Below are 14,921 nucleotides of genomic sequence, written 5' to 3' on the forward strand. Positions count from 1 at the left end.
TGGTGGTACCTGGATCCCTGGTTGTGTGGTGGTACCTGGAACGTCGGTTGTGTGGTGGTTGGTTATGTGCTGGTGGGAGCAACCATCACCACATCGTCACAATGAGTGGGAACAAAATACCTAAATACCTTAAATACTCTCTTTTTGAGGAAAGGCGAAGGGAAAGTATTTTAGTTTTGTGTGGTGCAGCGGTGGTGGGCAATTTTCCGGCACTTTGAGGGGGTGGTGGTGGGTGGAGGTCATTACACAGGATTGGCTAGGCCACACCTGGGGCTCTGACTTAGAAGGTATATACATTTTTGTGTTCGTCCTGTAGCCCCAGCCAGGGCCGGGGGCTCCTACTGGCTTCTGGCCTGAACTGGAGTTACCGAGGAACTCCACATTGTATGAATGTTTAATGTTATCAAGTTTGATAGGTCATGGAATGTCATGTGATTAAAGACGATGATAATCTCCCCCCCCCTCTCTCTCTCTCTCTCTCTCTCTCTCTCTCTTTCTCTCTCTCTCTCTCTCTCTCTCTCTCTCTCTCTCTCTCTGGTGAGGGTGCCCTGCGTCATGCTGAGCGAGCCTCGGGTGATGGTATCGGCCGTGGGACAACACGGTCTGGTATCCTTGTGAGGAAGCAGAATGTTAAGAACGGGATGAAGCACCTGAGAGGTTGCCAGGTCCTCGTGTGTGGACATGTCCCTCACTACAGATGGACGGGTTTCATTGGCACAGTTCAGCTGGCGTTGACGTGTTGTAACGTACGTGTCCTCACCGAGCGTACCCTCCGTGCGTTCATACGGGGGAGGCAAGAGACGTGGGCAAGATCAGAGTAGTGTTTCCTGCGGTCGGGTTCAGAGTAGTGTTTCCTGCGGTCAGGTTCAGAGTAGTGTTTCCTGCGGTCAGGATCAGAGTAGTGTTTCCTGGAGTCAGGTTCAGAGTAGTGTTTCCTGCGGTCAGGTTCAGAGTAGTGTTTCCTGGAGTCAGGATCAGAGTAGTGTTTCCTGCGGTCAGGTTCAGAGTAGTGTTTCCTGCGGTCAGGTTCAGAGTAGTGTTTCCTGCGGTCAGGTTCAGAGTAGTGTTTCCTGCGGTCAGGTTCAGAGTAGTGTTTCCTGCGGTCAGGTTCAGAGTAGTGTTTCCTGCGGTCAGGATCAGAGTAGTGTTTCCTGCGGTCAGGTTCAGAGTAGTGTTTCCTGCGGTCAGGTTCAGGTTAATGTTTCCAGCACTCGGGTTCAGAGTAGTGTTTCCAGCGGTTGGGTTTAGAGTGCACACGTTTTCCTGTGTGGCTGCTATTATGTGTGTATGTGTGTGTGTCTGGGTGTGTGTTGACTTTTAAGTGGCTTGAGTAATTACCTGTTTGGTGCTGCACGGTGAGGGCGTTCATCACTGGTAGGACTCCATCACTTGAGCTTTCTCTATTATATAACTTTTGAAACTGATATCTATTGTCCACGTTCACAGGATCAGTTTATGCTAATCATCCGTTCCCCTGACACTATAGATGTGTTTCGTTGCATCTTTTCCCACAAGTTCCACGATGCTTTAATATGTTATGGCCTCTGGTTGTTTTGTGTTCGCGTCTTTTGAAGAACTGTTCGCTGTTCATTACACGACATTAGTTTACAAATTTAAAGATGTTTGTAAACAAGTCACTCCTTAATCTTGGCTCTCCCATAGTGGAGAAAACTTTGCCCCCTAACCAAACCTAACCTAACCTAACCTAACCTAACCTCTCCCTGTGGCTCAGCTTTCTTGATTCTGGTGCCAACTATGTTGTCCTCCTCTGGACCTTCTCTTTTACCTGTTTGTGCTTAAGTGCGGTGACCAAACCTGAGAAGCATATTCTAGTTCTGGCCTAATGTTGGATGTGAACAGTTAGCTAAATATTTCCTTATCCATGTGCGTCAATGTAGTTTTGGTAATGGCCGGCAGACAGTTTGTCATCCTTACAGTTCTAAGTTGGAGTTCTAGCGACATGCACAGATTCCTGAAGCTTCTGTTTTGTTATATAATGTTCGTATTGAGCCGAGCCGTCCTTTCACGCTTCCCATCCTCGTAACGTTGTATTTACTTTTTTCAATTTCATCAACCACATATCAGTGCAATCTGGTGCCCTTGTAAGTTGATGTGTTCCGTCTCACTCTCTACTTCCTTCATGACCTTGGCCTCACACGCAGACTTATCCAGGTAAGAGTCCAGTCCTTCTGGCAAGTCATTGATACAGATCAGGAAGAGTGATGGTCCCAGGACAGACCCCTGCGGCACGCCGCTGGTGTCCTCAACTCATCTTAAGATGGCTCCTTTGACATTCGTCCTCTGTTCCCATCTACTAAAGTGATATTCTATCCTCAAAAGGAGTATCTGCTTCCTATTGCCTAAAGACCCAGCTCCTTTACCCGCCTCCTGTGTGGTACAGTGTCAGACGTTCTGTGGCCATCCAGATCCAGCCAACATCCAACCTTCTCTTTTGTCCAAAGCTGTGCTACCTCCGTCGTGTTGGTCACAGAGACGAGTTACGCTTGATCCACCTCTCTGTATCGAAGTGCTCTCATTTGTTAAGGTAGCTCCTCCATTGTCATTAGTCATCCATTATCTTTCTGATTATCTTTTCCAGTATTGTACAAACCACAACTCGTCAGACATTGTTCAGTAGTTCAGCGCAGCTTCCCGTTTTCCATTCTTAAGGACAGGTCGGACATTTTCCCGCTACCACATACAGACACACCAGCCTAAGCTGTCGGTTACACTACCGCGCCCAAGATTCGAACCCGGGCGAGTGTGAGCTTGAACCATAGCCAGCGACGCTAACTACACCATGTGTGTGTGTGTGTGTGGCCCGAGCATGAATCATAGTTCGGGAGGCTAACCACATACCATGTGCGTGTGAATGCGCTTGTATGAAGTATGTTCATGCATACGTGTGTGTGTGTGTGTGTGTGTGTGTGTCCACACTTACTTCAGGACATGCCGAGAGGGAGCCCTTGTAGCCGACCCAGGCAGACAGCCCCCGCCACGGGTCAGTAATCCATGTGTCGCTGTTTTCACATTTCCATATTCATGAAACAAATACCTTGACCCGTCAACACACCTGCCTACCTGCCTCCAACACACTGACACACACTTTACCTGCAAATGATACTTATATATATATATATATATATATATATATATATATATATATATATATATATATATATATATATAATCCTTCACCGGCAGCGTTATATGTACTAGGATGTATGGGTAGCAAGAGCGTTAAGGAAGAGTGGCCCTCAAGGTACGAGGCTGGGATGAGGGTATTGTGTCGTCGGACATCGTGACGTCCCGGGGTGGAGGCATCAGTGGTGGAGGTCGCTGGGCGAACACTGTCATGTGTGTGGTTGAGTACGTGATGGTAATGATGTGTTGGTACCGTGCGTGCGGGGGTGTTACCCTGGTCTGGCCACATCACTCGGACATTCCTTGCTGTCGTACAACCATGTAAGTTTCCGCAGGTTGTCATCATGTTGTTCCACAACGCCTGTATGTAAGATTACTTCCTCACATCTTTCTAAGTCTCTTTCTTGATTTCCTGTTATGGTTTGTGGATGTTTTATCATTTCATCTTTCAGAGAAGTGATTTATGTTGACATCATGACTGGTTCAAAAACTTAAAAGGCTGTGAGTAGGTCACCTCTTACTCTTCTCTCTTCCATGGTTGACATATTCAAGGCATCTAGCTTTTCCCTCGGCTCTCTTTTGCCTTCTTAACTTTATTTGCTAGTTTTTTATTGGTAAATTGTGGTGACCAAACTTTAGTGGCAAATTTTGATTTTGGAGTAATGTAAGATGTGAAGACCTTGCTGAATATTTCCCAATCCATATACTTCATTGCTCTTCTGTTATTTGCCAGCAGACGGTTAATCTCCTTTACTGTTCTCCTTATGTGGGACGATGCCTCTTCGTAGGCATCTCTAAAACAGATTCTTGCTGTTTATTTCGTGCTCGAGGCCATCTCTCGCTGTGTGCCATCATCATTACCATACATGTGCTCGAGTTGGCTTTCATCATCCATGTATCAGGACTTACATTGGATTCTTTCTGGCCCCCATTTAAGTTGAGGCAATCCTCGTAGCATTTTACTTTCCTCAAGACCTTGGCAACATCTGCAAACATACCTTCTAGAGTCTGTCGAGTCAATTACGTAGAGCAAGAAAAGTAATGGTCCTAGAATAGGTACCAGCGGCACTCCACTGGTTACTTCGACCTACTTCGAGAAGGCCGCATTGAGTTGTGTCCTTTGTTACACTAAGACAATTTCCCCAGCCATCAAAGTAGACTCCCCTTCTTCCTGCTCGAAGATTCAGCTTCTTTATCATCCAGCTGTGTGGCACAGACGGTCCATCCAGCTTTCTCTGTTGTCCAGAACAGAGGTCATCTCTCACGGGAATCTTTGAGGTTCGTTACACATGATCTCCGTCTCCTGAAACCGCGATGTCTTTCATGTAGTTCCTCCTCTGCAGGAAGTCATCCATTTGCTTTCCTGGTGATCTTTTCCAGTCCCACGTAGCAGACCACACTCACCAGGGAGACTGGTCTGTAGTCCAGCCCCTCCTCCCGCTCTCCTTCCATATAGACAAGTATGATATTTGCCTTCCTCTACTCCTTCAGCACTTTGCATTTCCCCAGCGACATTGTGAACAACTTCTTCAGCACCATGATGAGCCATATATGGGTCAACACCCGTTAGTATAGTGTTAATGTCTTTTTTCCATATTCCATCCAAGATTTCCTATTCATTCCATCGAAGTGATGTTTGGGCTATAGTGTTACATTTGTCCCTCACTTCCTTGCCTATCTTTACTTCGTCGATTGTTACGCTCTCCCTCTGAACGCTTAATAGCTGCTCTTTAACTCACGGTCCTCATAATGAATGTGTGTGTATGTCTGTGTGTGCGTGTGACACAGCGGTGGAAGTGACAGAGATATATCAGGATACATAGTGAAGGGAGAGAGTGACCCATAGGCGCCTCACAGTTAGATGCTGGGATGCGGTTGTTGACTGACATTGTTATCCTAAAGTAGGTTGACGACTGACCCTGACCCCTGGGGTCATGACGTATCAGGCAACACGACACTCGTATACTCTAGGCTGTCATATCCCAGGGGCTTTAGGATGTACAGTGCGTTGTAGACAATAGATACCATCCATAATGTCGCACCATATATATATATATATATATATATATATATATATATATATATATATATATATATATTTTTTTTTTTTTTTTTTTTTTACTATTCGCTATTTCCCGCGATAGCGAGGTAGCGTTAAGAACAGAGGACTGGGCCTTTGAGGGAATATCCTCACCTGGACCTCTTCTCTGTTCCTTCTTTTGGGAAAAAAAAAAAAAAAACCGAGAGGGGAGGATTTCCAGCCCCCCGCTCCCTTCCCTTTTAGTCGCCTTCTACGACACGCAGGGAATACGTGGGAAGTATTCTTTCTCCCCTATCCCCAGGGAATATATATATATATATATATATATATATATATATATATATATATATATATATATATATATATATATATATTATATATATATATATATATCACAGCTGTGATGATAGGAGGCAGGACCCATTATAAGACACAAGTGTATTGAACTGTGCCTTTGTTAAGGTGAGAGTTACGGACGCGTGACCTCTTTCGGGGTCGTATAAGGTCACTCTCGGCTAGAGTGAATCCGGGTCACTGTGGGTCTGTCAGTGTTTCCTATAATAAAGTCTCCCCCCTTCGTCTCATGTCATGTCTATACAAACATCTGCCCCATCTGGCAGTGTGTATTGTTGTCATAACATGACATATTGCATTGTTTTCCCCAGACTGAGTTGTGTAATTAATCATTACGTACAGTTCGTAACCATCAAGAATACATTTTCTCGAGGTACATTATATGTGAAATATTATAGTTTCCCTGTCATTACGGCCCTTTGTTGTGGCCGTTTTCTTTGGAGACAACTCCAGTGTGGGAACTTGTCATGTCTGGAGAACCAAGTGTTGGCATCTCCCGTACTGTAGCTCACACGGGGATGGCTCTTATGTGACGCAGTCCAGTACGTTGTTTGTAACATGTCTTATATTTCCAGAGGGAGAGAGCACCGGCAGCGAGGAGACGGTGGTGGTGGAGGACGAGGAGGGGAGCAGGGCCGTGGGTAGTAAGGAGGCGGCGGAACGAAGTAACCCACAGGAAGTGAGTGTGACGCCCGGTAATGCTGACGACGAGACCCCCGCCACCACCACCACCACCACCACCGACTATCATTACGACTCTTCCGCTTCTGAAGACGACCACGACACTGGAGGGGCAGAGCGGCCAGCAGCTGGCAGTTGCGTGAGGGCTGCGGCCCGGAGGAGACGTAGCGGTAGTAGCAGAGGTGTGGGTGGTGGCCTTCCTCCTGCCGGCAGGTCAGGTCGCCGCGCCATGCTGAGCCACACGCACGCCGCCAGGATCTTTGAAAAGCATATCGACGATGTCTTCGACTTCGAGAGCCTGGAAAGCTGCGAGAGCGTGTCGGTGGGCAGCGAGGCCGGGTACCCGAGCAGGGACCCCACCAGCAGCCCTCCGCCTTCCGTTCATCAGGATACTGTGGTGTTCAACACATCGGCCACTTGCCACCCCTTCACGGACACGTCTACCACAGTGTGTTGCGGCAGTGGTGATCAGCCCCCGACCGTCGACCTCTTGTCAACAACCATAGACGTGGGTGAAGTGCATCATGAAAGCCATGAGTGCTTGACGGTGTCTTCCGGCGAGGGAGGAAGCCGCCAGGCTCGTACACTCTCGCAGCAACCGGGGACGACCTCGCTCCCACACACATCACTCCACCACTCTCACCACACTGACACCACCACCACCTACCACAACACTAATTCCGTCCCTCCCCCGCTCAACACCACATTTACAGTAAGCAGTGGTTACCAGATGGAGCCTGGGGTGTGTGTGGAGGACGTGGTACCGGGCCTGACGTCCACCCTAGGGGGAGCGGGAAGTACCGTGGATGAGAGTGACGTGACTGTGAGTCCTGCAGCTCTTGGTAATGTACTTGTCGCCTGTACGAGGACCGCGTCCAGCTCCTGTGATGACGGCTGTGGTGCTGCCGGCGATGATAGACGGGCAGTGGGGCAGGCTGGGGATGACCATGGGAGGCTGTTGGCCGGCACGGGACACACTAGGCCGCACAACGTCGACTTGTTTGGCCTCCCTGTGCGCTGGACCTCAGCAGGTGACCCAGAACAGCCGCGTTTTGTTCCTCTCCAACAATTTGATGACATCACTCACAAGAGTGACACCAGATCTCTGACAGTCTCAGAACCTGATGACCTCTGGCCAGAAGTGGGTGTTGGTGCTCTGGCAGACTCACGAATAGAAACTGACACAGGTCCTACGGAGCCTCAGGCGGTGGCACCGGTGAAGCTCCTGACAGAGCCTCATGAGCTGGAGGCGACCTCCGGGCCGGGCGCCTCGCGTGACACTGGTCTGGCGGAGCCGCTGGCTGAAGACAGAGGACACCATGCTAATGATGTGATGGTGGAAGGAGTCGAGGGAGAAAATGAGGGGGGAGTTTGTCTTGGTAGGGAGGGGGAGAGAGTGAGCGCCAGCACTCTCACCTTCACCGCCGCCGCTGCTGGTGAAGCCAATCATCACCAGCCTCCAACACATAACCTACTTCATGGACCCGCGCGCTGCCACGAGCTCAGTGTTACTCCACACCTCCATCAGCACACATGTGAGGCACCTGCTCCAGGCACTGGCACTCGGCATGACCCTGCCGACGCTATGAGAGAGGAACTGCCCCAAGCCTTGCAGAGAGGCAGCACGGCCAGCGACTCACTGGTTACCAGCAGTGCCACGTGCGGCCAGTACCCCGGCAGTCGTCCACACCACTTGACACTCCCCAGTGAGCAACCTGTTGATGTGTGTGCCTCACGCTACGGGGATCCGGAGCACGGCGTGGCCGGGTGTCGCCTCCATCCGTCGACCAACGGCCTGTACCACGCCGACCTGCCCTCGGGAGATAGTGACACCGACACCGACAACACTGACGGCGACTATGACGAAGAGGACCACTTTGCGGCAGAGCTGAGTCTTCGCATCTCTGGTGTGGAGCCAGGAGGAAGGACCCACGTGAAGTCGTTCCGCAGTTCGGATATCCTACACTTAATTGGAATAGACGGGGACGGGGCGGGGCGTGGTCAGGCAGGAGGTGCCCCGGATGACGTCTCCCCACTGGCCAGTCAGCCGGGCAGCTCACCAGAAGTGCCAGACTCGCTCAGGTCCAGTGAGGGTCGTAGTGCCACACGCTCCGTGGAGACGCTTAGTGAGGACAGTGGTCTGGGGGACCGTGACGTTCGCCTCACGCCCTCCTCGCCCCTGGCATCTATATCCGAGGCTGGTCCCCGCACTGCTCCACCGCCCGCGGCACCCGCCACAGCACGTTCCCGCCGTCAGGAGGTGCGACAGGCCCGTATAGCTCGTGCCCTCTCCTGTGGGGACCTCCGAAGATACTCTGACTCTGACAGCGAGGGTGAGGGAGGAGGCATGTACGGGTGGCCGCCACGAGCGGGCGGCGGCACCGTAGCTCCGAGTGCCTACACCACAGACGGTGCCAGACCCCCACCACGAGCTTTCAAGTCCAGCTACGCCAACTACATCCAGCAGCAGCACCGGGAGTGTGATGGGTACCGTGACTCCCGGCCCCTCCACCCACCACCCTACCCGCACCGCTCACATCCGCTCTCAGGCTCCGACGGCAGTGATGAGGAGGTCAGATCACGTTACACAGGCTACAGGGCGCCTCCGGCTAGCCATCTCAAGCCTCGCAGGCACAGGAGTTTCCACGAGATGCCGTACGTCTCCCACAGGCAGGATCCTAACGGCCGGAGCGACAGCAGCGCGAGTGACGCGGCTCAGTTGTGGGGTGACGGGTCGAGGGCGGCAGTACCGCAGCTGGGCAAACGACGGCCGCAGCCCATCAGTGTCGACCTCGCTGAACAGTTTCTCACGCAAGAGGGACTGAAATCTCCTATTGGGAAACAGACAGTTAAGAACGGTTTCGGTGCTGTTAACGCAGGTCGGGGTGACAAGTCGTGGAGGTTGCAGCAGCAGCAGCAGCAGCAGTTGGAGAAGCAGCAGCATCCACCCGCTCTTCCGGGCACTGTGGGCGGGGCGCGCGAGGCGGGCCGCAACCTGCTGCCCAATCAGCAGCCAGGTACTGAGGTGAGCTCCAATGGTGTGGTTGTGGGCGGAGTGTTGCCGGGCGCTGCAGGGTCACGGGGTGAGCCACGGCTGCCAGCCTCCGCGCTGACGCCGGAGCTGATGGTGCACCCTCCCTGGCCGCCCGCCCGTGCCCCGCCTCACCCCCTACACCAATATAGCTCCACCACCGCCCAGTTACCCAATGAGTGCCAGCCTGTACACACGGGGCAGAGTAGCAGCAGCCCGACTCATGACCCGCCCAGCACCACTGACCTCTGTGCCGGAAGTGACCCTAGCGGACAGTGCCTGCCTGGAGATACCCAGACCAGCGCCGAGGCAGCAGCCAGAGTCATCTTAGAGATGGCGGACGGGCCAGTGAGGGTGCGCACCAAGACCTACGGCTCTCATGGTGAGGTCGAGGTCTACCTGGCTAAGGAGGACGGCGGACCTCCGCCTCCACACCCATCGCCTGTCCTGACACCCACGGGTGGGGTCGCCGACCACAGGTCAGGCTCTAGGGGCGTCACCTTCTCGCCCTCGGTGAAGGAAGTCAACTGGCGGGAGAGTTACTATGAGGCAGAGGTAGACGATGACGACACTGGGTGTGATGTGAAGAAAGTTTTGGTTGTGACAGCCGAGAGCCCCACCCCACAACGGGTGGATATCAGCCCCACCCCACCGCGGGTGGATGTCAGCCCCACCCCACCGCGGGTGGATGTCAGCCCCACCCCACCGCGGGTGGATGTCAGCCCCACCCCACCGCGGGTGGATGTCAGCCCCACCCCACCGCGGGTGGATGTTAGCCCCACACCACAGCGGGTGGATGTCAGCCCCACCCCACAGCGGGTGGATGTCAGCCCCACCCCAAAGCTTGTGGCCGAGAGTCCCGCCCCTCCTGCCCCCATGCCCGGAAACAGCGCCATCATCCGACCCGACATAGCCAATGGAAAAGCGTCGGATCAGCCAACGGGATCCTCATCTTCAGATCTCGAGCAGAACGAGGACAAGATTCCGAAGCCGTCGACACCGATCTGGCAAAGGTTTAAGCTGCCCAAGATTTCTTCCCCGAAGTCCCCACGACCCAAGCTGCCTCCGAAACCTCAGTCGCTGTCGTCTCGATCCTCGGATACCGAGAGTTCTAAGCCATCGAGTCCTACGATGGACAGCGGGTCCTCGACCCCATCTTCGCCAGACAGTAAGCCCAAGAAGACGCCCTCTAGTCCCAGGTTCTTCTCGTGGGGCAGCAAGCGGGAGAAGAAGGTGAGGGACCCCCCGCGTCCCCTTGTCTCTCCTCCCCCGCCACCCCGCCCTCAGGTGAGAGCCGGGCAGGTGGGGGAAACGTCGGGGGGTCAGGCAGGGGTTAAAGGTGAACCGGACCCGTCAGTGTCTTCCACAGCGTTGTCCCGCGAGGACAGTGTTGCGCAGGACTACAACAGTCTTGTCAGTGCTAACAATGTCGTGAACAATGTGCCGTCTGACTCTTCTGTAGACGTTGTGGACGAGGTAGTGAAGAGTGTATCGCAGGACTGTCGTGTTGAACCTGCAGTAGGTAAGATTCTGGTGAGATCAGTGGAGACAGAGAAGTCACTCTCAGCGGACAGTGATGCGAGCCAGGAGTCCAGTAGAAGCCCAGCAGTGTCGGTGACATCAGGTGACGACAGCTCCGACACGACACAGCTGTACACTCCTCGTTCAGCGGTGTCCAAGCCGCCCCTGCCGCCCCACCTGCAGCGGCCCACCCAGCAGGTCTTCCATAAGGCTCGCCTGCTAAGTGCTCGTCGACAGTATTTCAGTCAGGAGCGACAGGTGTCAGCCCCCGAGAGGTCGTCTCCGCCCAAGGATACCGCTGACACTCGGGACGCCACTCGGGACGCCCCCGTCACCAGTACCGTTAAGGCGCCTCTCGCCACTGCCGCCGCCACCACCACCAGGTATAACTCCATCTTCGACGCCTCCAAGAGCCTGAAGGAGAGGTTCGAGCGGTTCTCAGCGAGTGCCCGCGCGGAACGTGAGCGTTTGGCCAAGAGCACGCCAGACCTGAGTGTAATCGAGGCGAGTGTGCGCCGGCCAGGGCCTCGTATTGATTCCTGGAGCCAACGTGAGCAGGAGCAGCAGCAGCAGCAGCAGCAGTGTGAGTCCCACCCCACTAGTCCAGCCTCGGCCAGTGATGGTGACGCAGCTCGCCCCGCACACGCCCACCAGGGGCACTCCAACACCCACCAGAAGCCAAGGGCTGCCATCCACGAACGCTACAAGAACCGGGCTCAACGGATCCACGCCCGTGCCCGCACCCAGAGTGTGGGCGTGCTAGAGACCGACCTTGACACTGGGGCGTCTCGAGAGTTCCTTACGCTCCGGGAGACGAACTTGGACGATCTGTACCGGGACCTGCAGCAGCTGCTGGACACCCTACCCGCCGTCTGTGCCGCCCCCACTCCGCCGGAGAAGGTCCGCGCTAAGTCCCTGCTGGACCTGGAGGCCAGTGGCGCGGCCATGGAGGCCCAGCTGGCCGCTCCGGCCCGCCCGCCCGACACCAGGGCCAAGAGCATGGAGTTCCTCCTGGACGACGACAACAAGGCTGCTGTTCAGGTCAGTGGTGCTTCACCTGTACCTCACACCTCACTACCTTCCCCGCTCTACTTCCCTCACACACTCCTCCATCAGACACACTCCTGATCTCGTACTCAGACACACTCTGATCTCGTACTAAGACGCACTTGAGTTCCACTGTACTCGGGTAGGATCCATCCATAGCCAGCGGCTCTGCTCGCCCGAGAACTGCATGACTACGGTGCTACCTGTGTCGGTGAATCAATATGGTTCTCAAACCTGTGTTGAGTCGTTATGACCATGACCCTAGTGACATCCTAGGTAACACTTGTAACCTCACGCCTGTGGTAACAACACTGGTAACACTTGTAACCTCATGCCTGTGGTAACATCAGTGGTAACACTTGTAACCTCACGCCTGTTGTAACAACACTGATAACACTTGTAACCTCATGCCTGTGGTAACATCAGTGGTAACACTTGTAACCTCACGCCTGTGGTAACAACAGTGGTAACGCTGGGTGCCCCACACCTGTGGTAACCAAGGGTCACTGGCATATACAGGTGTCTGGGTAGCTGGAGGGATGTTTGCAGGTGTCTAGATAGCTGGAGGGAAGTTAGCAAGTGTTTAGATAACTGGAGAGAAGTTAGCAGGTGTCTGGGTAGCTGGAAGGATGTTAGCAGGTGTCTGGGCAGCTGAGGGAAGTTAGCAGGTGTTTGGGTTGCTGGAGGGAACTTTGCAGGTGTCTGGATAGATGGAGGGAAGTTAGCAGGTGTTTGGATAACTGAAGAGAAGTTAGCAGGTGTCTGGGTAGCTGGAGGGATATTAGCAGGTATCTGGGTAGCTGGAGGAAAGTTAGCAGGTGTTTGGGTAGCTAGAGGGAAGTTTGCAGGTGTCTAGATAGCTGGAGGGAAGTTAGCAGGTGATTGGATAACTGGAGAGAAGTTAGTAGGTGTCTGGGTAGCTGGAGGGAAGTTAGCAGGTGTCTAGGTAGCTGGAAGGAAGTTAGCAGGTGTTTGGGTAGCTGGAGGGAAGTTTTCAGGTATCTGGGTAGCTGGAGGAAAGTTAGCAGGTGTTTGGATAACTGGAGAGAAGTTAGCAGGTGTCTGGGTAGCTGGAGAGAGGTTAGCAGGTGTCTGGATAGCTGGAGGGAAGCTAGCAGGTGTTTGGGTAGCTGGAGGGAAGTTAGCAGGTGTCTGGAGAGAAGTTAGTAGGTGTCTGGGTAGCTGGAGGGAAGTTAGTAGGTGTCTGGGTAGGTAAAGGGAAGTTAGCAAGTGTTTGGATAATTGGAGAGAAGTTAGCAGGCGTCTAGGTAGCTGGAGGGATGTTAGCAGGTGTCTGGATAGCTGGAGGGAAGTTGGCAGATGTTTGGGTAGCTGGAGGGAAGTTAGCAGGTGTCTGGATAGCTGGAGAGAAGTTAGCAGGTGTCTGGGTAGCTGGAGGGAAGTTAGTAGGTGTCTGGGTAGCTGGAGGGAAGTTAGTAGGTGTCTGGGTAGGTGAAGGGAAGTTAGCAGGTGTCTGAGTAGGTAGAGGGAAGGCAGCAGGTGGTGACAGTAACTGGAGGGAAGCTAGCAGGTCTCACGAGCTGGAGGGAGGCTAGCAGGTTTATATAGTTGCTGGAAGGTTTTAGGTTGCTACCAGCTTGAGGTAAGCTGGCAGGTGGCTCAATAGCTGGAGGGAACCTAGCAGGTTGTCACAGTAGTTGGAGGGAAGATATAAGGGTAATATTATTAGCTGGAGGGAAGGTAAGAGGTTTTTATATTAGCTGGAGGAACGGTATTAGGTTGTATCTAGCTGGAAAGAAAATGCTATGTCATCAGGGTAGCTGGAGGGAAGTTAGCAGGGTGTCAGTAGCTAGAGGGAAGTTAGCAGCGTGTCACAGTAGCTGGAGGGAAGTTAGCAGGGTGTCACAGTAGCTGGAAGGAAGTTGGCAGGGTGTCACAATAGCTGGAGGGAAGTTAGCAGGGTGTCACAGTAGCTGGAGGGAAGTTAGCAGGATGTCACAGTAGCTAGAGGGAAGTTAGCAGGATGTTACAGTAGCTGGAGGGATGTTAGCTTGCTCAGGGTAGGCCGAGTCTCAGGTTAGCTGTAAAGAAGCCAACATATTGACCGTAGCTGAGGTTAAGAGTATGGCAGGATCGCTGGAGGGAACATAGAAAGTTTTCAGGTAACTGGAGAGAAGCTTTTAGGTTGTTAGTAGCCGTAGGGAAGGTAATGGGAAGCTAGTAGGTTGTTACAGTAGCTGGAGGGAAGCTAGTGGATTGTTACAGTAGCTGGAGGGAAGCTAGTAGGTTGTTGCAGTAGCTAGAGAGAAGCTAGTGGATTGTTACAGTAGCTGGAGAGAAGCTCGTAGGTTGTTACAGTAGCTGGATGGAAGCTAGTGGGTTTTTACAGTAGCTGGAGCGAAGCTAATGGGTTGTTACAGTAGCTGGAGCGAAGCTAGTAGGTTTTTACAGTAGCTGGAAGGAAGCTAGTAGGTTCTTACAGTAGCTGGAGGGAAGCTAGTAGGTTGTTATTGGAGCTGGAGGGAAGCTAGTAGGTTGTTTTAGTAGCTGGATGGAAGCTAGTGGGTTGTTACAGTAGCTGGAGGGAAGCTAATGGGTTGTTACAGTAGCTGGAGCGAAGCTAGTAGGTTTTTACAGTAGCTGTAAGGAAGCTAGTAGGTTCTTACAGTAGCTGGAGGGAAGCTAGTAGGTTGTTATTGGAACTGGAGGGAAGCTAGTAGGTTGTTTTAGTAGCTGGATGGAAGCTAGTGGGTTGTTACAGTAGCTGGAGGGAAGCTAATGGGTTGTTACAGTAGCTGGAGCGAAGCCAGTAGGTTCTTACAGTAGCTGGAGGGAAGCTAGTAGGTTCTTACAGTAGCTGGAGGGAAGCTAGTAGGTTGTTATTGGTGCTGGAGGGAAGCTAGTAGGTTGTTATTGGAGCTGTAGGGAAGCTAGAAGGTTGTTATTGGAGCTGGAGGGAAGGTATCAGCTGGTCAGGGTTGCTAGAGGGAAAGTAATAAGCAGCTGTATTCCTGGTGGTCTCCTAGACCTGTATGTATCCCCGGTGTTCTCCTAGACCTGTATGTATCCACACTGGTCTCCTAGACCTGTATGTATCCACACTGGTCTCCCAGACCTGTATGTATCCACACTGGTCTCCTA

General features: G+C 52.8%; 1 protein-coding gene across 7 annotated transcripts in view; it reads left to right on the top strand.

Annotated features, from left to right (window-relative positions):
- Window positions 1-14,921, top strand: part of LOC139751633 (uncharacterized) — a 1,070,361-nt gene that overhangs the window by 570,762 nt on the left and 484,678 nt on the right. For all 7 annotated transcript variants that reach the window (XR_011713397.1, XM_071667252.1, XM_071667253.1 and 4 more), the window contains exon 5: window positions 6,115-11,813. Coding sequence is in view for 6 of the 7 variants with exons in the window: in XM_071667252.1 (XP_071523353.1) it covers window positions 6,115-11,813 (5,699 nt within the window). In the remaining variant the exon portion in view is untranslated. The remainder of the gene's footprint in view (window positions 1-6,114; window positions 11,814-14,921) is intronic.

This window comes from Panulirus ornatus, chromosome 11 (genome assembly GCF_036320965.1).
Source record: "Panulirus ornatus isolate Po-2019 chromosome 11, ASM3632096v1, whole genome shotgun sequence".
Lineage (NCBI taxonomy): Eukaryota > Metazoa > Arthropoda > Malacostraca > Decapoda > Palinuridae > Panulirus > Panulirus ornatus.